The 22,797-nt window shown below is 35.8% G+C and overlaps 1 protein-coding gene across 1 annotated transcript in view; it reads right to left on the bottom strand.

Moving 5' to 3' along the window:
- The window catches only part of LOC140808619 (ubiquitin C-terminal hydrolase 12-like), a 30,079-nt gene that overhangs the window by 4,016 nt on the left and 3,266 nt on the right, over positions 1-22,797 (bottom strand). The window contains exons 6-22 of the mRNA XM_073165738.1: positions 22,526-22,744; positions 22,336-22,444; positions 22,132-22,247; positions 21,819-21,917; positions 21,560-21,669; positions 20,712-20,786; positions 19,173-19,251; positions 18,930-19,088; positions 18,569-18,760; positions 18,347-18,466; positions 17,290-17,412; positions 2,263-2,337; positions 2,084-2,172; positions 1,840-1,948; positions 1,359-1,427; positions 1,150-1,260; positions 37-92 (exon numbers count right to left, since the gene is read on the bottom strand). Coding sequence (XP_073021839.1) covers positions 37-92; positions 1,150-1,260; positions 1,359-1,427; positions 1,840-1,948; positions 2,084-2,172; positions 2,263-2,337; positions 17,290-17,412; positions 18,347-18,466; positions 18,569-18,760; positions 18,930-19,088; positions 19,173-19,251; positions 20,712-20,786; positions 21,560-21,669; positions 21,819-21,917; positions 22,132-22,247; positions 22,336-22,444; positions 22,526-22,744 — 1,910 coding nt within the window. The remainder of the gene's footprint in view (positions 1-36; positions 93-1,149; positions 1,261-1,358; positions 1,428-1,839; positions 1,949-2,083; positions 2,173-2,262; positions 2,338-17,289; positions 17,413-18,346; positions 18,467-18,568; positions 18,761-18,929; positions 19,089-19,172; positions 19,252-20,711; positions 20,787-21,559; positions 21,670-21,818; positions 21,918-22,131; positions 22,248-22,335; positions 22,445-22,525; positions 22,745-22,797) is intronic.

Below are 22,797 nucleotides of genomic sequence, written 5' to 3'. Positions count from 1 at the left end.
TGTTCTATTACACGAAGTTTCTTAAAAAAGGCTTACAGTTGCAAGCTGAATTTATTGTCCTTTGGCTTCTTTAGGGACCTAAAATGAACAACCTGACAAACGTTCAATTCAGAAAATCAAACATATGATTAAAATAAGAAGTTGCCGAATAATAACATAAGTATACAGTTGTTCTAGTTGTCACAAAAATAATTTCACCCATTTCTCACACGAGAAATAAAGTTTCAGAAGTTTCAGAAGTTACAGGAGAAACTATTTCCGGTGAACTTGAACCAGTGCTGATGAAAATTAAAAAAATGATGTCAGGACAAAACTTGAGGCAAGATTAACGCCAGGAAAGTGCAAGAGTAATGCCAGAAAAGTTCTGAGAACATGACCTATTTAAACACTACAGTACACTACAGATGCTGAAACTGTTTAAGTGGTACTACGAACACCTCGTATAAGCATTAAGCAGATGATGTCTTGGACCATTAAATAATGAAAGTATTGAGTCTAATTAGAACTGAGAAGAACATCCTTTTTTTTGTGTTTCGTTTAGATTTTCGCCACTTCAATTTTAACTATCTGACTCAGTTGCTTTATATGAGACTTTGTTACAACTAAGAGACACAAGGAAACAATGTTTTTTTTCTCCAAGATGCAAAAACAATTAAATGCCTTGAAATAGTGTGATAGTCTTGCAGTATAGGAGAGAAAGCTGCAAAGTCATAAGATTCCCCTTGTCCAGATTGTCAATGATCATCTGAAATAAGTCATTCATAAAATTTGTTGGATAATAAATTAATGGAGAGAGGGTATTAAAAATCTGAAGAACTCCTAGTTCTAGATGTTCGCGATTCACACAATTTCACGAGCAGTTGAAAAATAATTACATGCCAAAAAAGGTGAGTGGTAAACCTAAGCCAAAATCCTCCAGTCTTACGCTACCAAAAACGAAAAAGAAAATTAAACCCTCTTTACCATCAAATACGAATAAGCAAATCTAACAGAAAGTAACCAATCCGATCACTTGAAACATATAAAACTACATGATCTAATTGAAAGTAACGAATTCGATCACTTGCAACATATAAAACTACATGAAGCTAAAGTAGAGCCCTGCAAAAGATATGAAACGAAGGTCACCCAATGTCCTTTGGAAAGTACTTGGAGATTATGCTGGAACTCCAAAAATGTTGGAACATCTGGACATTGAATTAGCTGACAAGTTTCAACAGAAACAGACTTTTGAAAGCAAACAATGTCACCATCCACAAGCTGCAATATAAGGCAGACAAAAGCCATTGAAACAATGTCTCTAACATGAAACAATGTCTCTAACAAAAAGCGAACATGAGGACATGATTTCAAATTACCTGGGAAGCTTTAAATGTAAGTTGCATGTTGATGCATTCACAGATGACAGTAGGTTCAAACTTTATTTCCTGAAAGAACAAAAAAATGCTCATGGAAAGGTTTTGGTTTGTTATATTCATATTTAACTCTGGCAAAGTAGTTTAATTACACAAAACACTAAAAAAATTGTGCCTAGTATCCATTAGGGAAGGATTTAGATGAACTAAAAGCCAACAGATAAAATACTATGGTTCCAGCGGTCTGATCTGCCAACCTTTCTACCTCGATCTATCACCACCTTTACGGGAATGATGGGGAAACCAGCTCGATATAGAAGACTCGGAAAGGACAAAATGGTCATCTTTGACGCAGAAAACAAAAAACTGGGGCACAGTAACTGTTATCTAATAGACTACTACACAAACTGTAACATATATAATTGCAAATATAGGGACCCAAAAAACTGTCCTATTAAAGAAAGCATAGAGCAATGAAACAAACCTTAAAGAGTTTGATCTCTTCATCAGGAGCATAGCCTGCCATTTTATTTAGCTCAGTCAGGATATCTGCTGGTGTGCCAATGCCCTTCACATAAAGTCTTCCAGCATATCTGGCATAAAATACAAGATGTTGTTTCCATACAAGCCGCCTTCGGTTATTTTTATATATTTCTTTGATATTTTAAAATATTTTTCTTAATATATATTGTACCATGAAGAAAGGTTAATCAGAAGAATAAAAATACCTTAGGTCTTCTATTTCTGGATCATAAAGCTTGAAGAATAGCAAAATGTCATCTTCAGTCTTATTAGGGAGAGGGATTTGCCTCAAATCCTAAATTACAAGTAGAAGCTCATTAATATTAGTGATGAAAAAAAAGTTTCCTGCCAATAATTTTTGCTGTTTGTTTTGATTCTTAGTTACCTGTTCAAGATCTAAGAATAAGTTCAGCTCAGCTGTCTTAACCTCACATGATAATGCTTCCATCAACTGTTCAATCTACAATGACATAAAAAATTTAAATGAAAAATGATTACGAAACTAGGACATTTGGCAGACATTATATTGAAACTATTGATATGCTTTTATTGTTATAATACAATATTAGGCTTTTGTAATCATCTTGTTGTCTGGCCATAGTTTCCAGAGAGAGTTCAAATGCCCCATATGTTAGCCTTGGGAATCTTTGCATTTATAAACTTTAAATGTGCTGATAATTTTGTAGAAATTTGGAATTATCACATAGGAGGGACCTGAACTAAGTCCTTGGTTTTGATGGACATAACATAAATAACAATCGGAACATTGATGTAGTTTAAACAAATTACAATAATTATATTGACATCACAAGAATCATCACCATCAGTAGTCTTGTGTCCTCAAGAAACCACCACATGGAAAAGATGAGTTTAACCACTTTGTACAAGTTGAGTGGAGTTTGGTATCATATTACCAACTATACAAACTGAAACAGCATCAAATATCAATGTTGTTTTGCATCATTCATTATCTTTTAAAGGACTACGCATTTCAAGGTTTCCTTGGATAGGGAAGTAAACTATCGTCAAAGTGGACTACTAACTTAAGCACACAATGATTCAATCTCAAAAGTTTCTTGAATTGAGTCAACAGATACGGTAACACATCTTTTATAGCAGTATGCAAGTTAAAATTGGATGATGCAAATGTGTTTTGGAAATATTATCGTGATTTATAATTATTAAAAAAATAGTGTCTAAAAAGAAAAAACTGCTGAGAGAAAAGGGACTATGACAATACCAAATGTGGTTTTGCTGTAGAGCAATGGACTCATATCACGTACAGAATAAATAAATTAAATGATATTATGTTCCATGACAAGTCAGTCACGTGTCTTAGGCATAGCAAATTGAATTGCCAAGATTTAAAGGCTTTAGAATACTAAAGTATTTTCATTAAAAAGATTATATAACACAAAGACACAATATTTGTAAAGCAGTAATGATTATGTATGCTAAAAAAGTGATTGGGCCGTGAAAAGCTGTTATGGGTGATTGTGGCAGTTTTTGAACACAAATATCTCTACATATATTTATGTAAAGTGTGGATAGCAAGTGGATATGAACTGACACAATATCCCTTTAAATTGGTGTCCACTCCTTCCTAAGATCAAGGACGATAAGGTCATTTATAGTATTAAAGAATTATTTCATCACTTTTAACCCTCTTTAACAGCCCATCTTCATTACTAGCTCGTAACTCCCCATTTTTCAATGCTAATTTCATTTTTAGGGTAACAATATTATAATCTTAAATAAATTATACATTTTAATTAGTAATTAATCATTGTCAATAATTTACTACCACTAATAATGATAATAATAAAAAAATAATGATAATAAAGAATATTATAAAATGTATTAGGTGTCAAACAATAATTTTAATAATAATGATAGATTATAATAAGTAAGGACAACATCATTTAAAGATGAGATTATACTTATAAAAGTAAAAAATAGACTGCAGAAACTATCTCACAATTAGCTCATACCTCTTCATTTTCCATGCTAAACCATTTTTAAGTTACAAAATTATTATCTTAGATTGTCCATCCTAATCACTAATTAATAATAATGTAAATAAATAAATATCGTTTAATTATGGGGAAATTGCTCATAAATCCCTAAACCCAAACTTAACTTGTCCCTAGCTCCCTAGCCATCAAAAACTCTCTTTTAACTCCCTAAACCTATAAAATTGACAAAACTACCCTTATTCTCTATTTTCTTTTAATTGATCCTCCGCGCTTCAGAAATGGTATCAGAGCATGGTTAATTTATTTCAAACACGAAAATTTTATTATTACTAGTAACTAAATGTATGAGAAGGAGAATTTCGAAAAAAAATTATGAATCCGAACTTTAGTTCGAGGAAAATAATTTACAAGAGCTATTCCAATATTTTGGAATATACACAAGTTTATCTAACTATCGTTAGATATCAGAAACAGGAGAACAGAGGTATGTCCCAATGGTGACCAACAAGTTATGGTACAGATCTGATGGAAACATCAGACAAATGACGGTATATGTCATGTATCAAGAAATGAAAGGATTTAGGAATCCCCGAAATCATTTCAATCTCTATTCCAGAAACATTAGTTTCCGAATAGAGCTATTCAGATGTTCTATAAAGCATCTGAAACAACTCATTGAATCAGGAAATTTATCTCCTGATGAAAGACAGCAGTGTTTGCAAAACCTTGCATACACAAAAGGTAGACTCTTACAGGCCGAAAAGACCAGATCTTCAATGATCTGTTAAAAATGCCAGGGACTACCATCCAGTTCGAAATTGAACTTATTTCCCTGGAAATAAATCAATTAGAACAAGATGTTGGGGAATTACCCCGAAGCGATGCCGATCACGATGATAATAGTACCCAAAAATGCGGAATAAAACAATCAACAAGAACACAAAGATTTACGTGGTTCACCCAATATAGGCTACATCCACGGAGCACTGCAACTTTTATAACCGGGAGAAATATTACAACAAGTGTATACACCAATACACTCAATATCTCACGATCCCAACCCCGAGTATACCGAGAAAATATTTTCTCTAACTCACAAAAGAGAATTCCCGCACTCAAGAAAAAAAATACATTCCTTTTTTCTATGCACTCTCTTTTTATCAAAGCTGAAAAGCTTTTGATTTTGGGATACAATAACTGAAGGAATTGAGCTCTATTTATAACTAAAACCTTCAATCATTTTTCTAAGTTTTTCGATGTGGGATTCGTTATTACGGAATATAAAATTCAGCGTGGGCCCTACATTATTTAAAAACTCACCTAACAATTCTCCCACTTGAAGACTTGATTCCAATCATGTCTTCACACCATCAGTGCAGCAGCTCATACCTCCTTTGTTAGTCCAGGAGACCAACTTCAGTTTTTCAATGATAACAGCCTTCGTGAGCATATCAGCTGGATTCTTGCTTTCAGGAATCTTCTCAAGCTTCAAGACTCCATTCACCCGATCTCTAAGGATCCCCAGTCCAAGGATTTGTTTTGCAGCACCCAAATCCTTCAAAGCAAATTCCTTTGATAACTCTTTCTCGAGTTTATCAATCTCCTCCAGCCAAGCTCCTGCTATCAACATATCATCTACATATATCAGTAGTATGATATAATAACCATCAAGCTTCACATGACAACAGTGATCAGCCTGATACCTCAGAAAACCATCATTATTCATTACACCATCAAACTTCTTGTACCACTGTCTTGGAGCTTGTTTGAGACCATACAAACTCTTCTGAAGTTTGCACACAATTTTCTCTTTCCCTCGTACTTCAAATCCATGTGATTGATTCATTTCTTCATCTAGCTCACCATGAAGAACCGTCGTCTTTACATCTAACTGTTCCAGATGTAAATCTTCTTTTACCATCAATCCAAGTACAGTCCTGATAGTAGTTAACTTTACCACCAGAGAGAAAATATCAGTGTAACCAATGACTTTCTTTTCACCTTTTACAACAAGTATTTCTTTGTACCGCTTGCTACCGTTATTTTCTAACCGGTACTCCCACTTGCTCTGTAAAACCTTTTTACCTTCAGGAAGTTCTGACAACCTCCACATGTGATTGGATGACAGCAAATCCATCACATCTTCCATGGCTAACTCCCACTGTTTAAAGGTCTCATAAACATCCGATTTATTTTTCACAAAATAAACCCAAAATCTCCTGCTCGAATCGTCAACAGTAGTGCCATAATATCTTGAGTGATCTCCAAGGAATGTCACAGGAGATGGTCCACATACATCAGTATGTACCAGCTCCAAATCCGCCGATATCGGTCCTCTGACCTCTTTTGAAAAGCTCACCTTTTTCTGCTTTCCAAAAAATACAGCTTCACACAGCTTGTGTTCAACGATCTTTAATCCCGGTAGCTTTCCGTTTGAAACAAGCATCTTCATTCCCTTTTCACTCGTATCCCCAAGCCTACTATGCCATAGACTTGAATTAGCTCCAGCATCCACAGCCGCTAATTTACCCCTCAAACTGGAAGTCATATAAAGTGTTCCAGTTTTCTTTCCTCGAGCAACAATCATGGCTCCCTTTCTCACTTTCCAGGAACCATCACCAAAGGTCACCTTATGGCCTTCGTCGTCAAGCTGTCCCACTAAAATCAGATTGTGTGTCAACTTTGGTACATGCCTTACTTTGTTGATTTTCCAGACAGATCCATTTGTCATCTTCATCCGGATATCACCCATACCAATTATTTCCAAAGGTTTTCCATCAGCCAGGAAAACTTTTCCGTAATCTCCCGCAATGTAATTATCGAATACATCACGATTACCAGTGGTATGAAACGAAGCTCCCGAGTCCATAACCCAAGAATCAACAGGGCTTTCCATGGATAATAGCAGAGCATCATGTACCTCCTCAGTAACAACATTAGCGTTGTTCTTTGTTGATTTGCAATTCTTTTTCAAGTGACCAGTCTCACCACAGCTCCAGCACTTCACATTCTTTTCAAAGTTGCTTTTGTCTTTTCCATTTCTTGACTTGGACCCACCATGCCATTGGTTTAAACTCTTTTCGCCACTCCTGCCCCTTCCTCTATTCTCGAGATTTAAAGCAGAACTTGATGATGTTCCTTCACCAGAATCCATCTTGCGAACTTCCTCGGCAAGAATTTGATCTCTGACATCATTAAATTGTAGCTTTCTTTTTCCAACAGAGTTGCTAACCGCTGCCCGCATTGGTTCCCAATTGTCTGGTAAAGACGCCAAAAGAATAAGTGCCCGAATCTCATCATCAAATTTAATTTCAACAGATGTTAGCTGTGAAACAATCGTGTTGAATTCATTGATGTGTTTAGCCACCGAAGCACCTTCTCCCATCTTCAAGTTGAATAACTTCTTCATGAGATGTACTTTGTTATTTGCCGATGGCTTTTCGTACATGTCCGACAAAATGGACATCATCTCCTCAGTTGTTTTTGCCTCCGCCACGTTATGTGCCACGTTTTTCGTTAGGGTCAATCGTATTACACCTAACACTTGTCGGTCAAGAAGCTTCCAGTCATCATCCTCCATCTTTTCCGGCTTCTTTCCAGATAGAGGTTGATGCAACTTCCTGCTATACAGATAATCTCTAATCTGTAACCGCCAGAACGAAAAATCTGTTCCGTCGAACTTGTTGATTCCCGGTCCCGATCCATCATCTCCGGCCATCACTTCTCTAGCCTTAACAGGAAATCTAAAAAATCTTTTCTGATGTGGAAGATCAGACAAAGCTGCAACCACAGAGCATACTCAGAATTTTTAAGAATTTTCACAACAAGGCTCTGATACCAGTTGTTGGGGAATTACCCCGAAGCGATGCCGATCACGATGATAATAGTACCCAAAAATGCGGAATAAAACAACCAACAAGAACACAAAGATTTACGTGGTTCACCCAATATAGGCTACATCCACGGTGCACTGCAACTTTTATAACCGGGAGAAATATTACAACAAGTGTATACACCAATACACTCAATATCTCACGATCCCAACCCCGAGTATACCGAGAAAATATTTTCTCTAACTCACAAAAGAGAATTCCCGCACTCAAGAAAAAAAATACATTCCTTTTTTCTATGCACTCTCTTTTTATCAAAGCTGAAAAGCTTTTGATTTTGGGATACAATAACTGAAGGAATTGAGCTCTATTTATAACTAAAACCTTCAATCATTTTTCTAAGTTTTTCGATGTGGGATTCGTTATTACGGAATATAAAATTCAGCGTGGGCCCTACATTATTTAAAAACTCACCTAACACAAGAATTACAGCGAAGTATATGCTTCACTGAACTCAGAACAAAAGGTATGCGTTTACAAGGTTTAAAGAACCGTAAAAACATACTTCAAAATCTACTCAGAAGAAACTCTTCAGAGAACAATGGATCTGTATAGACAGAAGATCTACGAAGGGAAGCAACAGCACCCTCAGGTAAAAATTTATGATTCAGAATAATAAATTTCTGGAGATAGTACCAGACTCCTCTAAGCTCTCTCTGGATCTTAGAGAAATACAGAAAACGGTACAAAATTATGGCAATATGCTATATTATGTACCTCAAAGGATTGAAAAGGTCCTAGAAAAACAAGAAGAAATTCTTGAAATCTTAAAGGATATTCAAACAAGAATACAGAAACTAGAACAACAACCAAGTTCTAGTAGAAGAACTTCAGGAGGCTGGTTACCACCATCCTTTGGTACCGAACCTTTGTTACATCAACAAGGGAAGGCCAGAGTGGTGTCAAAACCTTTAACTGAAGAAGAAAAGATGATCAATCTAATCAAGTCTGTCTCAGAAAAGAAATCGATCTGATGACAACTTTAGAAAGGATTGGTTTGGAGGATCTACAAGAGCTTGCGGAATCTTTCGCAAATCTCAAAGTAGTAGATCTAAAGATGAATACAGCAGTTGGTGAAACACCACCTGCAATAACCTGGTCATCTTCTCAGGAACCACCAAGGGAAAGTATGGGATCTCATAATGTAAATATGAGAGAATCTCAGACTGATTTCCATACCGGTGGAGGATCACACCCAGCGGGAACAAGGGCAAGGAGAACTCAAATTCCTTTGCACCAAACACCCTATGGGAAAACTGTTTTAGATCCTATACATCCTTACGGGGTTATGCTTAACCTTGATGTATTGGACTTCAAAAACAGAGAAGATCTCATAGACGATTGGACATCTGCTATGAGAATTGCAGCAGGAACACTTGATCTCAACAAAGAAGGATTCATTAAACTTTTGGAAATGAGTCTTATGGGATCAGTAAAAATTGCTTGAGACATGACTTCAGCAGACATGAAAGAGTCAGTCCTAGTTGGGGAATCTCTTAGTGAGATCGCTGGAAAGATGGCTACCCTATTCAAAGCACACTTTATAGGGGTAGACTATTTCAACAGTCAAGATACAGAGAAGAAGAAAAAATATACTCAAGCTCTGTATAGTTTTGAATTACATAATATATGTTTGGTAGATGAATACATTATGTTATTCACCAAATATAGATGGAATTCAGGAGTCGAAGAAGATATAGCTATGCAGCTTTTCTTCGCAAAAATGCCAAGCCCTTGGAGAGAAATGCTCATAAGGGAATACGTACCTGGTAATCCAGATACATTGGCAAGAAGAGCCTCTTTCCTTAAAGGGAAATTAGCAGAATGGTGTCACATGGCAGCATTACAAAAGAATTACAAACGACTAAGGGGTATCAACAAAAGAACTCCTTTGTGTTGTAAGGAAAATGATCTTCCAACAATTATTGGAAGAAAACCACAGAAGCATAAAAGGAAAAGTTTTAGGACTCATCCTTATGCGCGAAGTGGAAGAAGTTCTTGGAAACTAAGAACCGTATGGTCTAGACAGAAAGCCAGATCTTATAAATCTGGACAAAGAAGCGGACCATCAAGAAGTAGGATATCATCCCAAGCATCGAGCTCATCTCGAAGCACAGGAAGAACACCTACAAAGAAAACTTTCAGAAGAGCTCATACTAGAGCCAATGAAAGTTTCAAGGATTGTAATTGCTGGACATGTGGAGCAAGAGGTCATATCTCGACCAATTGTCCAGAAAATGAGAAAAGAGGTATTAAACGTTTTGATCCTACTCCGGATATTGAAGAAGCAGTTTATTACCAAGATCTTATTCAAGTATACCGATTTGAGGATATCGCCTCAGATGAAAGTATATATGAAGAAGAAGAAGTCGTCTTAAGTCAAGAAGAATCTGATGGAACAGAATCGGAATCGGACTGAAGACGAGGTGTTTCGACACGAAACACATGAAGATTTGTCTGGGTTTTTTAGCCAGACAACAATATCTCATAACATGGTTCAAAGAATCATGAGAGAAAATCCGAGTTTACAGAGATACCAAGGTTTCTCAGCAGGACAGGTAGAAAAGTTCTTAGGAAGTCTTGGCCTAAGAAACAGAAAGCATCATCTAATCTATAAAGTTTCTAGAAGGGAAATGGCAATCCCAATGGAACTTACAGGAAATAGAATGGAGATGCAGTTAATTCCTTTCGAAGAAATAAAGGAGGAATTACAAAAACTCAAGATAGAAGTAGCAAGGACTATGTCCTGGATTCACATAGGAGCAATCCAGATTATGATAAAGGCTACTTTCAAAGAAGGGATAGATTCACCGATTGATATCGCCATATGCGATAAAAGAATGGGGAATCTACAAGATTCAGTACTAGGAACAATCTCAGGAAACCTCTGTGCAGGAAAAATTGTAGGAGTAATCTATCCAAGGATAGCCTACAACCTGGCAGATCGAGATTTCAGCCGAGCCTTGACATTACATCAGAATTTTAACGAAAAAAGGTTGATGAAAGAAGGCAATAGACCATATTCTATTACCTATCAGATTTCATATGCTCTATCTAATACACATCATTCTGAGTTGTTTATTAGAAACGAATTTATTGAAATCCCTGAGATATTTGGAAAAGTTGCGCAGGCAATTTATCCAGAAAGAATTGAGTTTCCTTTAATACAGGAAACAGATATCCAGATCCAAGACAAACCGATTCTACAGAGGAATCAAAGTCTTAGATTGGAACCAAGAAGACTATCTTTTCAAGGAGATAGAATTACAAGTCACAGATGGGATAAAAAGCCTGTCATAGAAACCCAACAGGAGCTGAAAAGTTTTTCTACAATAGGAAAACTCAGAGGCCCAGAAGGTTGGAAGGAAGTAGAAATAGTATTTGATATTACAAAACAAAGGAATCAATTTCCTTGTAATTCAATATACCATTTGGAACAACCGATGATAGGAACTTACCAAGGACTGATTAATATCGGAGAATTGGAGGTTCATATTCAAGGAATTCCAGGAAAAGAATCAGAACGATTGATTCTTGGGCTAGAGTTTCTCGAGGAACATAAACCTTGGAAACGTCTAGAGTATGGAATGGAGTTTATGGCAGAAGATAAAATGTGGAAAATCCAATGACCACAAGTCCATTCTCCATATACATTCCAGTAGGAATGTTGTATGAACAATATAAGGCAGAATACTTTGCTGCATATATTGATTCAGGTGCTGGAATATGTACAGCAAAACGAGGAGTTTTTCCAAATAATTTGGAAGAAGAGTTACCCAAGATTGCTGGAAGAGATTTTTCCAGAAGAATCTTAATCTTATGTAAAGGGATTAAGATGACTGAAATCATGATTGGCGGTGCTGGACAAACACCTTGGTACAAGGTAAAGACACCACCAATTTATTTTCATGATACAGGAGCTGACATATTGTTAGGAAATAATTTCTTACAAATGTTCAAATCCTATACACAGGAAAATGAGACTAGAAGATTAGTATTCACAACACCATGTGCTCACAAAATCATAGTCCAGAGACTTCGGGAGGCATTTTACAGAAAATTGCCAATCCAGTTTCGCAGCAAGCGTGGTGATTCAGGAAAACTTCTGAACCCAAAAATGAAGGATTCAAGACGGTTTGGAGAAACAATGCTCCAGTTAAGAGCAGATAAGGAACTCCAACCAGAAGATATAGAATGCCTTAAGATAACTCTACACACAAATGAAGTAGAGTTTGAATCTAAGGTATCACTGGAAGATGTCAAGAAGAGGATCAAAGAAAATTATACGAAGATCCCTTGGCATGGTGGGACAGAAATCAACTCAGGGCTTGCCTTAAGATCAAGGAAGGCAAAGAGTATGAATTTGTCCGTTGTAAACCCATCCCAATGAACATCATTGATCAGAGGGATATGCAGATTATAATCAAGGAACATTTGGACCTTGGATTAATCAAAGCAGGTATGTCACCATATAGCAGTCCAGGTTTTCTGGTAAGAAACCATGGTGAGATTAAACGAGGAAAACCCAGATTGGTTATTAATTATCAAGAAATTAATAAGATTCTGGAATTTGATGGGTATTTTATACCTAGTAGAGAACACTTGATTAGTTGCATTCGCAATGCCAAGATATTCTCTAAATTTGATTGCAAGTCTGGATTCTATCAGATTCGGATGCAGGAAGAAAGCAAGAAATTCACAGCTTTCTCCACACCTCAAGGACATTATATTTGGGAAGTATTACCAATGGGATTGGCTAACTCACCCCAAATATTTCAAAGAAAGATGGATAATCTTTTCAAAGATTATTTCAAGTTTATGTTTGTTTACATCGACGATGTTTTAATAGCATCCAAAGATATGAATGAACATGTTAAACATTTGGAGATTTTCTCTAATGTTTGCAAGAAAGAAGGACTGGTTTTATCTGAAAAGAAAGCAGTCATTGCTACAAGAAAGATTGAATTCCTCGGAATTGAAATCGATGAGTCAGGAATAATTCTGCAAGAGCACATAGTAGAAAAAGTGCAGAATTTTCCAGAAAATCTCAAAGACAAGAAACAACTTCAAAGTTTTTTAGGGGTTGTTAATTTTGCTGGGATGTTTATTAAAAACCTAGCAAAACACAGGAAGGTGTTCAGTCCATTATTGAAAAAGGATGCTAGATTTATATGGACAGACGAACACACAAAAGGACTTATCCATTTAAAGAAGGTTTGCAAAAATCTTCCAAAGATGGCTATTCCTCAAGACGAGGATGATCTGGTATTATATACCGATGCCAGTGATCATTGGTGGGCTGCAGTATTAACAAAGCTCACACCAGATGGAGAACAACCATGCAGATATTGTAGTGGGTTATTCTCAGATGCAGAAGCCATAAGATGGCATATCAACGAAAAGGAATTTTATGCAGTAAAGAGGGCTTTTGAAAAATGGCCATTATTTTTGCTTGCAAAGAAATTCACTTTGAAAGTTGATAACACTCAAGTTAAAGCCTTTTTGAGGAATAGAATTGAGTCTAAACCGGAGAAGGCTAGATTATTACGATGGCAAGCTTTATGTCAAAATTATATTTTTGATATTATGATAATAAAATCTCATGAAAATATTCTTGCAGATTTTTTAACAAGAGATGGACAGCATTGACATTGATGCTATTATCAAGATGCAGAGGCATTTGAGGGAACACCTTGAAATGCTTCAAACCGAGTTCAACAAGTTAGCTGTTAACGCAGAAGTTGCGGGAAGGCTACAACAAGCTGATAAGAGAATTGTCTCTGATCGAATTACAGGATGTTTACAGGCATATACTCAGTTATGGTCTGTAACGCAAAGGCCTATCCTCCAGGGCATTGAGAGACCACTGGTTTCTCAAATGGAGAGTTTTCGAGTACAGGATTCTATACCTGTAGCGGGGGATTCAAATACCCCTTGCACAAGTGTTAAGTCGGGATCATCATCAGATGAGTCGGCCAAAACAAAAATTGAGACTCCTGATCCTTATCTTGAGTCGTCAAGTCAACCCTTCACCTCGGGGATTGAAGAGGGAGAGATTAACCTTAGGCCTCGTATTGACAAAGGCAAAACTAAGGTTGATACTAATGAAAGTATAATTTCTCCATTTCAGGTTTATCAGCAGAATTGGGAGAAATTAAAAACACGAGTTGGCATTAACCCAGCTACAAGCAGGGTTGACGTTTCGGGAAAATATCCAAGGGTATGGATGAAACAAAATTCATATCCAAAGGAAGTTAAAGCATGGTATGAATTTGGGGCTCTTGCCTCAGTTTATACTACATCACCCAACTTTCCAGAAATTTCAGGTCTACCAAAATGGATCCAGGAAGCTGTTCACGAAACTTGGGCAAACAATGATTATTTGTCCAGGAGAGATGTTCTGGAGCTATACTTCTTTAGTACAGCACCAGAACCAGCAGGAAAAGGTTCTCACGAAGTCTTCCATTTCATCAAGCTAAGGAGGCCAGATTTGAATGTCCAGAAATTTATCAAGGACCCTCCGACAGAAGAAACACCCCTGGTGTCTTCAATAACTGAAGATGACATTTCTACCAGAAGAGCTTGGGGTATTTGGGTCTGTCTCACTGAGATGGACAAAGTCAAGTTTCCGTTCAAATTCTACAATCATTCAGTGAACGGATCATTCCTGTTAAATACCATGACAGGAAAAACAACAAGTTTTGCAGAAGATCTATTTGAAAAGAAAAGAAATCTTTTGTGGAATAGCAAGCTGCCGGCAAGTAAAGAAACTCGTCGGAAATTCTGTAATATGGCACATGTAGGAAGATGGTCTGAAAACATCTGTCCAGAATGCCAAAACCAGAAGGAACCGGAATTTGGTAAAGGATTCAAGCCGAGATCTGATCGGAAACACTTTACCGATACCAGTACAAGTGGGGATGGACCACATTCACGATTTCCTCGAGGAAGCCGAAAGCCGAAGATTCCTCGACAAAATTAAAAGGGACATGTGACCCTCCATTACAAAAGCAGGACCACTACCATGTAAGTGGTAGAAACAAGACAACCACTAATTAGTGGTAAAGGACAAATAGACCACCAATAACAAATGGTGGATGACTCAGCAAGCATTGGACACCAATCTAAAAGGAATCCAATGAATAAAAGTAAATTAACTGGTCCCGAAAATTCATCCATAAATAAGGACAGAAAGGAAACCAGTTAACACACCAGAATCAAAACTTAAAAATGTATCGTGTATATTTGAAAGTTTTGAAAAGAAGAATAACATACAAGAGGAAAGAGGCAGAAGCACTGAAATGGTTAGTAAATCATTTCAAAGAGTATAAAAAAGATGAAATTACTGCCGATATCCTGGAAACTCATCGTCAATGGTATCTAAGAGAGATAAAGGAGGATGAGAAGTTGATGTCAAGATTAATAATCTAGACAGGGACCCCTCAACCACCAAATGGTCCCCAATGCAAGCTGTAAAGGCTTATGAAGATTTGAAATCCGAAGTTCAAATCCGAAGGAGCCTTCTATAAATAAGGCCGGAAGAAGGAAGTGAAGATCATCAAATATTTTCTCCATTTCTTTCATACAAGGTTGTAATATTTTCTTTCAAGTTTTATGTGTGTTAAGAGTTCAGCTACGATAAGTAGCTAAAACAAGTTTCTCCTCCTCTACAGGAGGTTACTATGTAATAAATAAATGTTTGTGTTTGAATAAAAGAGATCTTTGCTCTTAGCCCCTATCATGTATTATTTTCAAAAATTTGATCTTTTGCTGTACGCTCTAAGGTAGGAAACGAATTAGAGTTGTGCTAAGTATTGCTGAAGGAATCTGCTTAGTAAACATCGGTTGCGATCGTGTGGTTGGACTGTGAGGAGCAGTTCGTAAAAAACGGTGGATACAACCCGGTGGTACTCTAGTCAAAAAGGTAAAAGATTCAATTTATTTTACGGAAGCATGATGAGCCTTTTACTACAAAAAAGAAATCAATTATTTAAAATAAAGATATAAGGGCAAACTTGGAAATTTGAGGGATATGGGGAGTTGAAACAAAGTTTTAATGGGGTAGGGAGTAAAGAAGAAGTTGAGAATGGAAATAGGGAGTTTTTGACAAAATCCCCTTTAATTAATTGTATCTCACTTTTAATATTTTTTAATTGCTCGTCCTCGTTACTATCTCATTATTGGCTCGCAACTCCTCATTTCTCAAGGCTAATTCACTTCTAAGTCACAAAATTTTAACATTAAACTATATATCCTAATCACTAATAAGATGAGATTATATCTAATAAAAATAAAAAATAGACCATAAAAACTATCTCACCATTAACTAGCTCCTATATACCTCCTCATTCTTCCATGTGATAGGAAACTTGGTTTTGGTACTGTTGAATAATGAAGAAGAAAATATGGGCAAGAAATTATGGTTCCATATTTCCATTGGTAAAAGATGGGTAGTTGAAGAGAAAAAAGTAACTTATGGAATGATTCTATTCTAAATGTAAATGATTGTGCTCCATTCTAATTTATTCTATTTTAGGATAAATTTCTAATTTACAAAAATATGAGAATCCTAAAATGTTGACACTCTCCCTCAAGTTGGTGGAAAGATATCAATCATGTTCAACTTGCTTGACATTGTCTCAAACTTTTGGTGAAAATATCTGCAAGTTGTTTCAAGTTAGGAACAAAAAGAGTGCATATTACTCCTTCAAGTTTCTCTATTATAAAATGTCTACCAACTTCAAGTTGTTTTGCCCTTATCATGCAACACAGGATTGTGAGCAATACTTATAGCAAATTTGTTGTCACAGTATAATCTTATGAGAACATTAACTGTCTATCTAAGTTCCACTAGAACTCTTTTTAGCCACAATCCTTCACACAATCCTTGGGCCATTCATCAAAATTCAGCTTCTACACTACTTTTGGAAACAACACTTTGCTTTTTGCTTCTTCAAGTAACTAAGTCTTCCCATACAAGTGTACAATAACCAGAAGTGGATATCCTTTCGGTGATCGATCCAGCCCAATCATCATTTGCGTAGACTTCATATAACTCTACTCTCATACTTTTGAAGAACAAGCCTTTTCCTGGAGTGGCCTTTAGATACCACAAAATACGAAATACAGCTCAAGATGTTCCTCTTACAGGAATGCATGAATAGGAATCGAGTTACATTTATATTTAACGTGTATTCAGACGACGAACATGCTTCTTGTTGGTAATGAAAAGGTGGGAAAAGAAGGAGAAGACAGGAGAAATCTGACTTGCTAGGTCACACTAATAAAGCAAACAGCAGGAACACATTGTGCAATGAGTGTACATATCAAGAATTGAAAACTCAAATGACAACCTAGAACAACTTCTTCATAATGCAACATGAGGAATATAAATTTGGGAAAAGACTATCAGCACAAACATAAATCCTTTTGCAGACATGGACAACACCATAAAGCAAGAAGCCAGTTACATACGGTACCTTTAAGAAGATTTTAATTTGTGCAGAAGGCGAGTTATCAAAATCAGAATAAATGAGAAATGTTTACAGTTTTTGTTCCCTCCAGGTGTGTCAATGGCTGGGCAGGACGATATGTGCCGTTCTCGCGCTTTGTCCACAGCCAAAACCTCTGTAACTGAACTGGAACACCAAATTCTTTTGCAACCTCCTCCTGCAGTAGCCTTCACAATTAGCTGATAAAACTATAACTAAAATTATTATTCCAAATTCAATTTAACTTTTGGTCAAAGAGTACTAAATAATTTTTCTATTACATGCGTGAATCTACTTGATAAAAAACATGACTACACTTACAAAATATAAAAAAAATAACGAAACATAGACATGCCTATTAAAAATAAAAATACAATAAATATAAAAGCAAATATAGCATAGAACAAGAAAAAAAAGGAGTTAAACCAGCTACTAATAATTGTCAGTTTTGATTTCAAACAATCAGATTTTAGAAATGGCTTGTAACCAAGTGTGTGAAAAACACAGGCATACTAAAGCATGACTAAATCATTTCCCTTCTCTTTTCTTCACCTGGTTAAGGTGTAAAGAACCAACATATTTTCTTTAATTTACTTCAAGTACAATCAATGTTCGTTAGCACATGGGAATCATCAAAATGCTTTCTCTGTTCTATTCGATAAAGATCTAACTTCTGTTGACTTCAGTTTCCAATTTGAAACAACAGTACACTTTGAAGCGGTGATTCCCTTGCCAACAGACTATCTATATAAAATTTACAGAAGTTTAAGTTACGAGAGATCGTGTTTAACTCCTAATAAGTTCAGAAAGTTCAAGGTGGAAGATATGGATCTATACCTGCAATCTAAACATATCTCCACACATATATAATAGAAAAACGCCAGCTTCTGACAAAGTTATACAATTAACAACATTCCGGCTGGAAAAAAAATTATTTTTGTTGAATTAAGTATTGACTTCTCACAAAAAATTGAGTCTAAACTATGAAATCAGAAAATTAATAAGGCTTATATCCCTCACTACTCACTTTATGTACCAATAATTAAAACTGAACTTAAATGCAAAGGAAATGAAGAAAAATTGAAAAATTTGAGTTTAACAAGTTTACATACATTAAAAATGCTAAATGGCGTCGACTTCAGAACACGAAAACCTTTGACTTTGTCATGATTCACTAAATCAAAAAATACACTTCTTCCAATCTGCTCAGCAAAATCATCATCAGTTGTGACCTGAAAGCATCATGTCAATTTCCCATAATCAGCATACAAATTAAAATGGATAAAAAAAAAAGTGAGAGTTTGTTAGGTACCAGATTTATTGAAATGAATTACCTTCACAATAGTGTACAGATGTGCATTTTCTTCTTCTTTCTTCTGTTGTTCGGTTTTTTCTTGTTCTCTCTTCAACCTTTTATCTTGTTTTTCTTTCTTGTGTTCGTTTTTTTCTTGTTCTCTCTTCAACCTTTCATCTTCTTTTTCTCTCTTCAGTTGTTCGTTTTTTTTCAGTTCTCTCTTCAACCTCTCCTACGCGATATCACATCCAAGTAAGCCAAACACAATTAACCAAATTAATAAGCTGATGTTGGTAGCTTCTTGTTCTCTCTTCAAACTTTCCTATTTGATATCAAATCCAAGTAAGGCCAGACACAAAACTAAGATGAAAGAAGCAATTAGGATAATATTGATAGCTAACCCTCAGATGCTCAGCAACGTCCTTCTCATCAACGCTACACATTATTTTATCCTTGTCACTTTCACGTACATACACCAGCATATAAGCATTTGAATTCTTCGTAAACCTAAAAGGGACTTTTAAGGCCTCAATAATGCCTGGGGTTATCTGCATCAAGTGCTGAGAAGAAATTACCTAACAAGAAAATGAACAGGCAAAACAAAGTAATCTATTCAGAAAGGAAAAACAGGTAAATAAACATACTTCTTCTTCACCACCATACAGCCCTTCTAAAGCCTTTCTCATGTCTTCTTTTGTCACATGCTCATCATCAAATCTATACCTACAAGTCATTCAGAATTATTCACATCCTGAAGTCTACTATGTAACAGTTATAGTTTCTGCAAACAATTTTACTGTGTCAGGAAAACGTCATTTGCTGCGGGGCATGTAAAATATCAGGTTAGGTCATAATTGGGCTGCTGACCAAGTAATTTGTCTCAACGATCAGCTTTGCAAAATTGAATAAAAACCACCACTATTAATGTAACTGCGTTTGTTAATTAACCAGAAATTGTGACAGACAATTCAAACATATCTGTGATATGCCAAATCACGTGTCAAATATTCAACTCCAAGAAAATCCCAATTTTGAATAGAAAGGAAATTTGAGGGAAAAAATCACATTCTGCAACGAATGAATCGCAGCTCACTGGATTTCCTGTAGAGAATAGACATTAAATTGAACTTGGTGACCGATGAGTTCCATTATTAGAAATTATAAGCATTTGATTTCACTGCCAGAGGAACCTCCTAATGTTACAGCCCTTTGTCTTGGTTCTTGTTATGGGATGATTATTTGGATAATCGTTGAAATCAGTAATGCTTCCTTCGTGTGAGATTTACAGCCTGTCCGAAATATATAGACTGAAGTCCGTTTATGTTGCACTTGCATAAACTCGTGGCTCGTCGCACCTATGAACTTATATCTGTCTTCTTACGGTCTGTTAGGTAGCAGCTGTTGGTACATTGGTAAAATGGTTCTACAGCGGATAAAATCTCTCACAAAACTTGTGCACTTCAATTTTAAGTAAATGCTCACTAAAGGCCATATGAAGTGGTTCTTGATCATCATAGCTTCTTATTCAGCTATGAGGGTGGTAAAATAAACAACATAGAATAGAAGGTCGGCAAACTTCACAGAGTGCTTATAACATAGCCAATAGGTGCAACAATCATACGTATACAGCTGCGAATTCAGGTAGTGTTAGTACTAGATAATTTAACTCTTTGAAGGAGTTTGTGGTGTCATTACATTTTAATTATTTTATTATGCCAGCTAACTCAAAAGTTTAAGATGTTTTAGTTTTCTCAAGAGTTTTTATGTTACTTAACCCCATCAAATTAAAAAACATGGACATAATTCAGCAGGAAGAGACAAAAAAGGAAAAAATGAAAATAAAGAAACATTTGAAAAAGTGGGATTTCAAAATGGTTGATACAGATTATTAGTTTGCATAAAGCTGCTTTTGAAATTCTAAGCCAACTATCCCAATGTAACAGGACAAGAACACACAGACAGGACAAGACACATAGACAGGACCAAAATGAGAGGAAGAAGATCCTCAACAATAAACCGGAATGGCAAGACACCTCTAACTTTTACACTGGCACAGGAACGACATTCAGCAATTATATTAGTGAAGGAAACAATTCATAGGCTTAAGACAAGCTGTTAAGATAACACGATATAATGATGTGCATATAATTGTTGTATTACAGATTCTGGCACAAAATACATACCACTGACTAGAAAGAGCTGGCCTTATAAAAGCATAATAATGCCCACCATGCACATCACCTCTGTGGACCAATACACTGATAACAATCAAAATTGTCAGAACAAAAATGAAAAAATGGAATTTTAAGATTTTGCTGCTAGGCATTAGAAAAATTCAGCTGCGGTCTAGGAAGCCTGAGATACAACCATAAACAATATGTTGAATTTATATGCAAAATGTTGATTCTAAGTCTAAGAAACACTGAAAAACTCGAAGCCACATATTTACAGCTTTCAACGATCTCCACAGCCATATTTTGGCTAGTCGAGAATTAAATTTCAAACAACCCTTAGTTTTGAAACAAGCCATTAATATGTGGCCTGAATGATGAAAACTAAAATCAAACCAAATTAATCCCGTACAGTATTGAAGGCCAGATTACAGCATAATTTGCTATCCTGATGTTATAATCAGAATATAATTCTACTAGGATCAAGAGAAAATCCTTCAGTTTTTACACAAAGTACAGATGGGAAATAAGTGTGCAAGGAACTCCAGCCAGGGGAAACATGAATCATGTAGGAATAAAAAACCATTGACCATTTGTTTTGAAACAAAATGGTCACATGGATCAAAATTTTCCTTGAACAGGTCTTTCATTTATTTCCTACTTCCTGATTAAGTGCTTTTACATTCTAAACATTGAACTAACTGAAGAAGCATTCATTTCTTCAGCATTCACCAAAGTCCCACTTACAACCATCCAAATTTGATATCCTCCTAGAGATTGAACTAAAGTGATTTCAAAAATTGCATGTGCTTTGCCAAAAAAATTATGAATAGATGGTATAAACCATCTCATTATCTAACCTGTGAAGTGTGTAAAGGTTGCGTACGCTTTTGTCAGCCTCAGGAGATAAGTATTTATAGTTTTCTATGTCCAGATCAAGTTGAAGAGGGAATTCATAGCAATCATTTATCTGCGCACCATCAGCATCGTGTAAAGATAACATACAAATAATAAAAAAAGGTACACAACATAAATTATCGATCAAAGAAAAACATACATAACTTATATGCGAGGAAAAATTAACATAAAGACTAGATATACAAAACATAACAACTTCACCTTCACCATGATGTTCTGCACAAAATCATACTCAAACCGTTTTAAATGAAGTTGGAGAACTGGTGGAAAATCTCTAAATAAGACCCCCTTTTTAGCATCCTGAACATAAACCATAAGTCTATCGAGTGTTAAATGAAAATTCTAATCGTAAATCATTTTAGTGCGAATATAAATGATAAACAAGGATGCTAACATCCAAACTAAAGAAAAACATAAGCATGGGGAGATCACAACTACTTTGAACAAGGGTAATAAATATCGATCAAAGATATGCTGAAAAAAATAATTTGCAAAATAAAGTTAAACATATCACCTGCAAACCATACTCTTCAGCATGATATTTATTATCGCCTTCCAGATATTCAACAGCAACATATTTATCAAAGGAATCATATACATCATGACAACCCTTTACATCAAGCTGAAGATCTGCAACACAATGTTACAGAATATCATCAGTATAATTATTAATACAAAAGAGGCAGATAAGGTGTTTAAGAAGATCCACTTCCAATACCATAAAATGACTCTATTCTGCAAGATCTGTAGTCAACGTCGATGCATTCTATAATGTTCATGTGATGCCCTTCAAATAATTTCCGTATTTCTCCTTCCACAACAGTTCTCTGATCAACAGCATCAAAATAATCAGTGAAGCACAACACAGATTGAGTAATTGACAGTGGTAATATTATATTTCTGAGGACCTCCATTTTTTTTTCAAGTTTCTCACAAAGAACTCTGTTAAATTCCTGAACATCACATTGTAAAAAGGCTTCGTTTGTGTCCCAACCAAAGGATTTGGTCAACTCCTTTGTTGAAACATTTTCATCACCGTATTGAAGCTTGTAAAATAAACTCTGAAGAGCCATGGGGATACTCGTGGATTGTTTATCATGAACAGTAGTTGGCATGTGATACACAACCTGGATGTACAAGCAACAGAAATATTACATTTATAATAGTTTTTCATATAAAC

The sequence above is a fragment of the Primulina eburnea genome, chromosome 13 (genome assembly GCF_022965805.1).
Source record: "Primulina eburnea isolate SZY01 chromosome 13, ASM2296580v1, whole genome shotgun sequence".
NCBI classification, from domain to species: Eukaryota; Viridiplantae; Streptophyta; class Magnoliopsida; order Lamiales; family Gesneriaceae; genus Primulina; species Primulina eburnea.
Note: the sequence above shows the minus strand (reverse complement) of the source record. Positions and strands in the feature narration are given on the sequence as shown.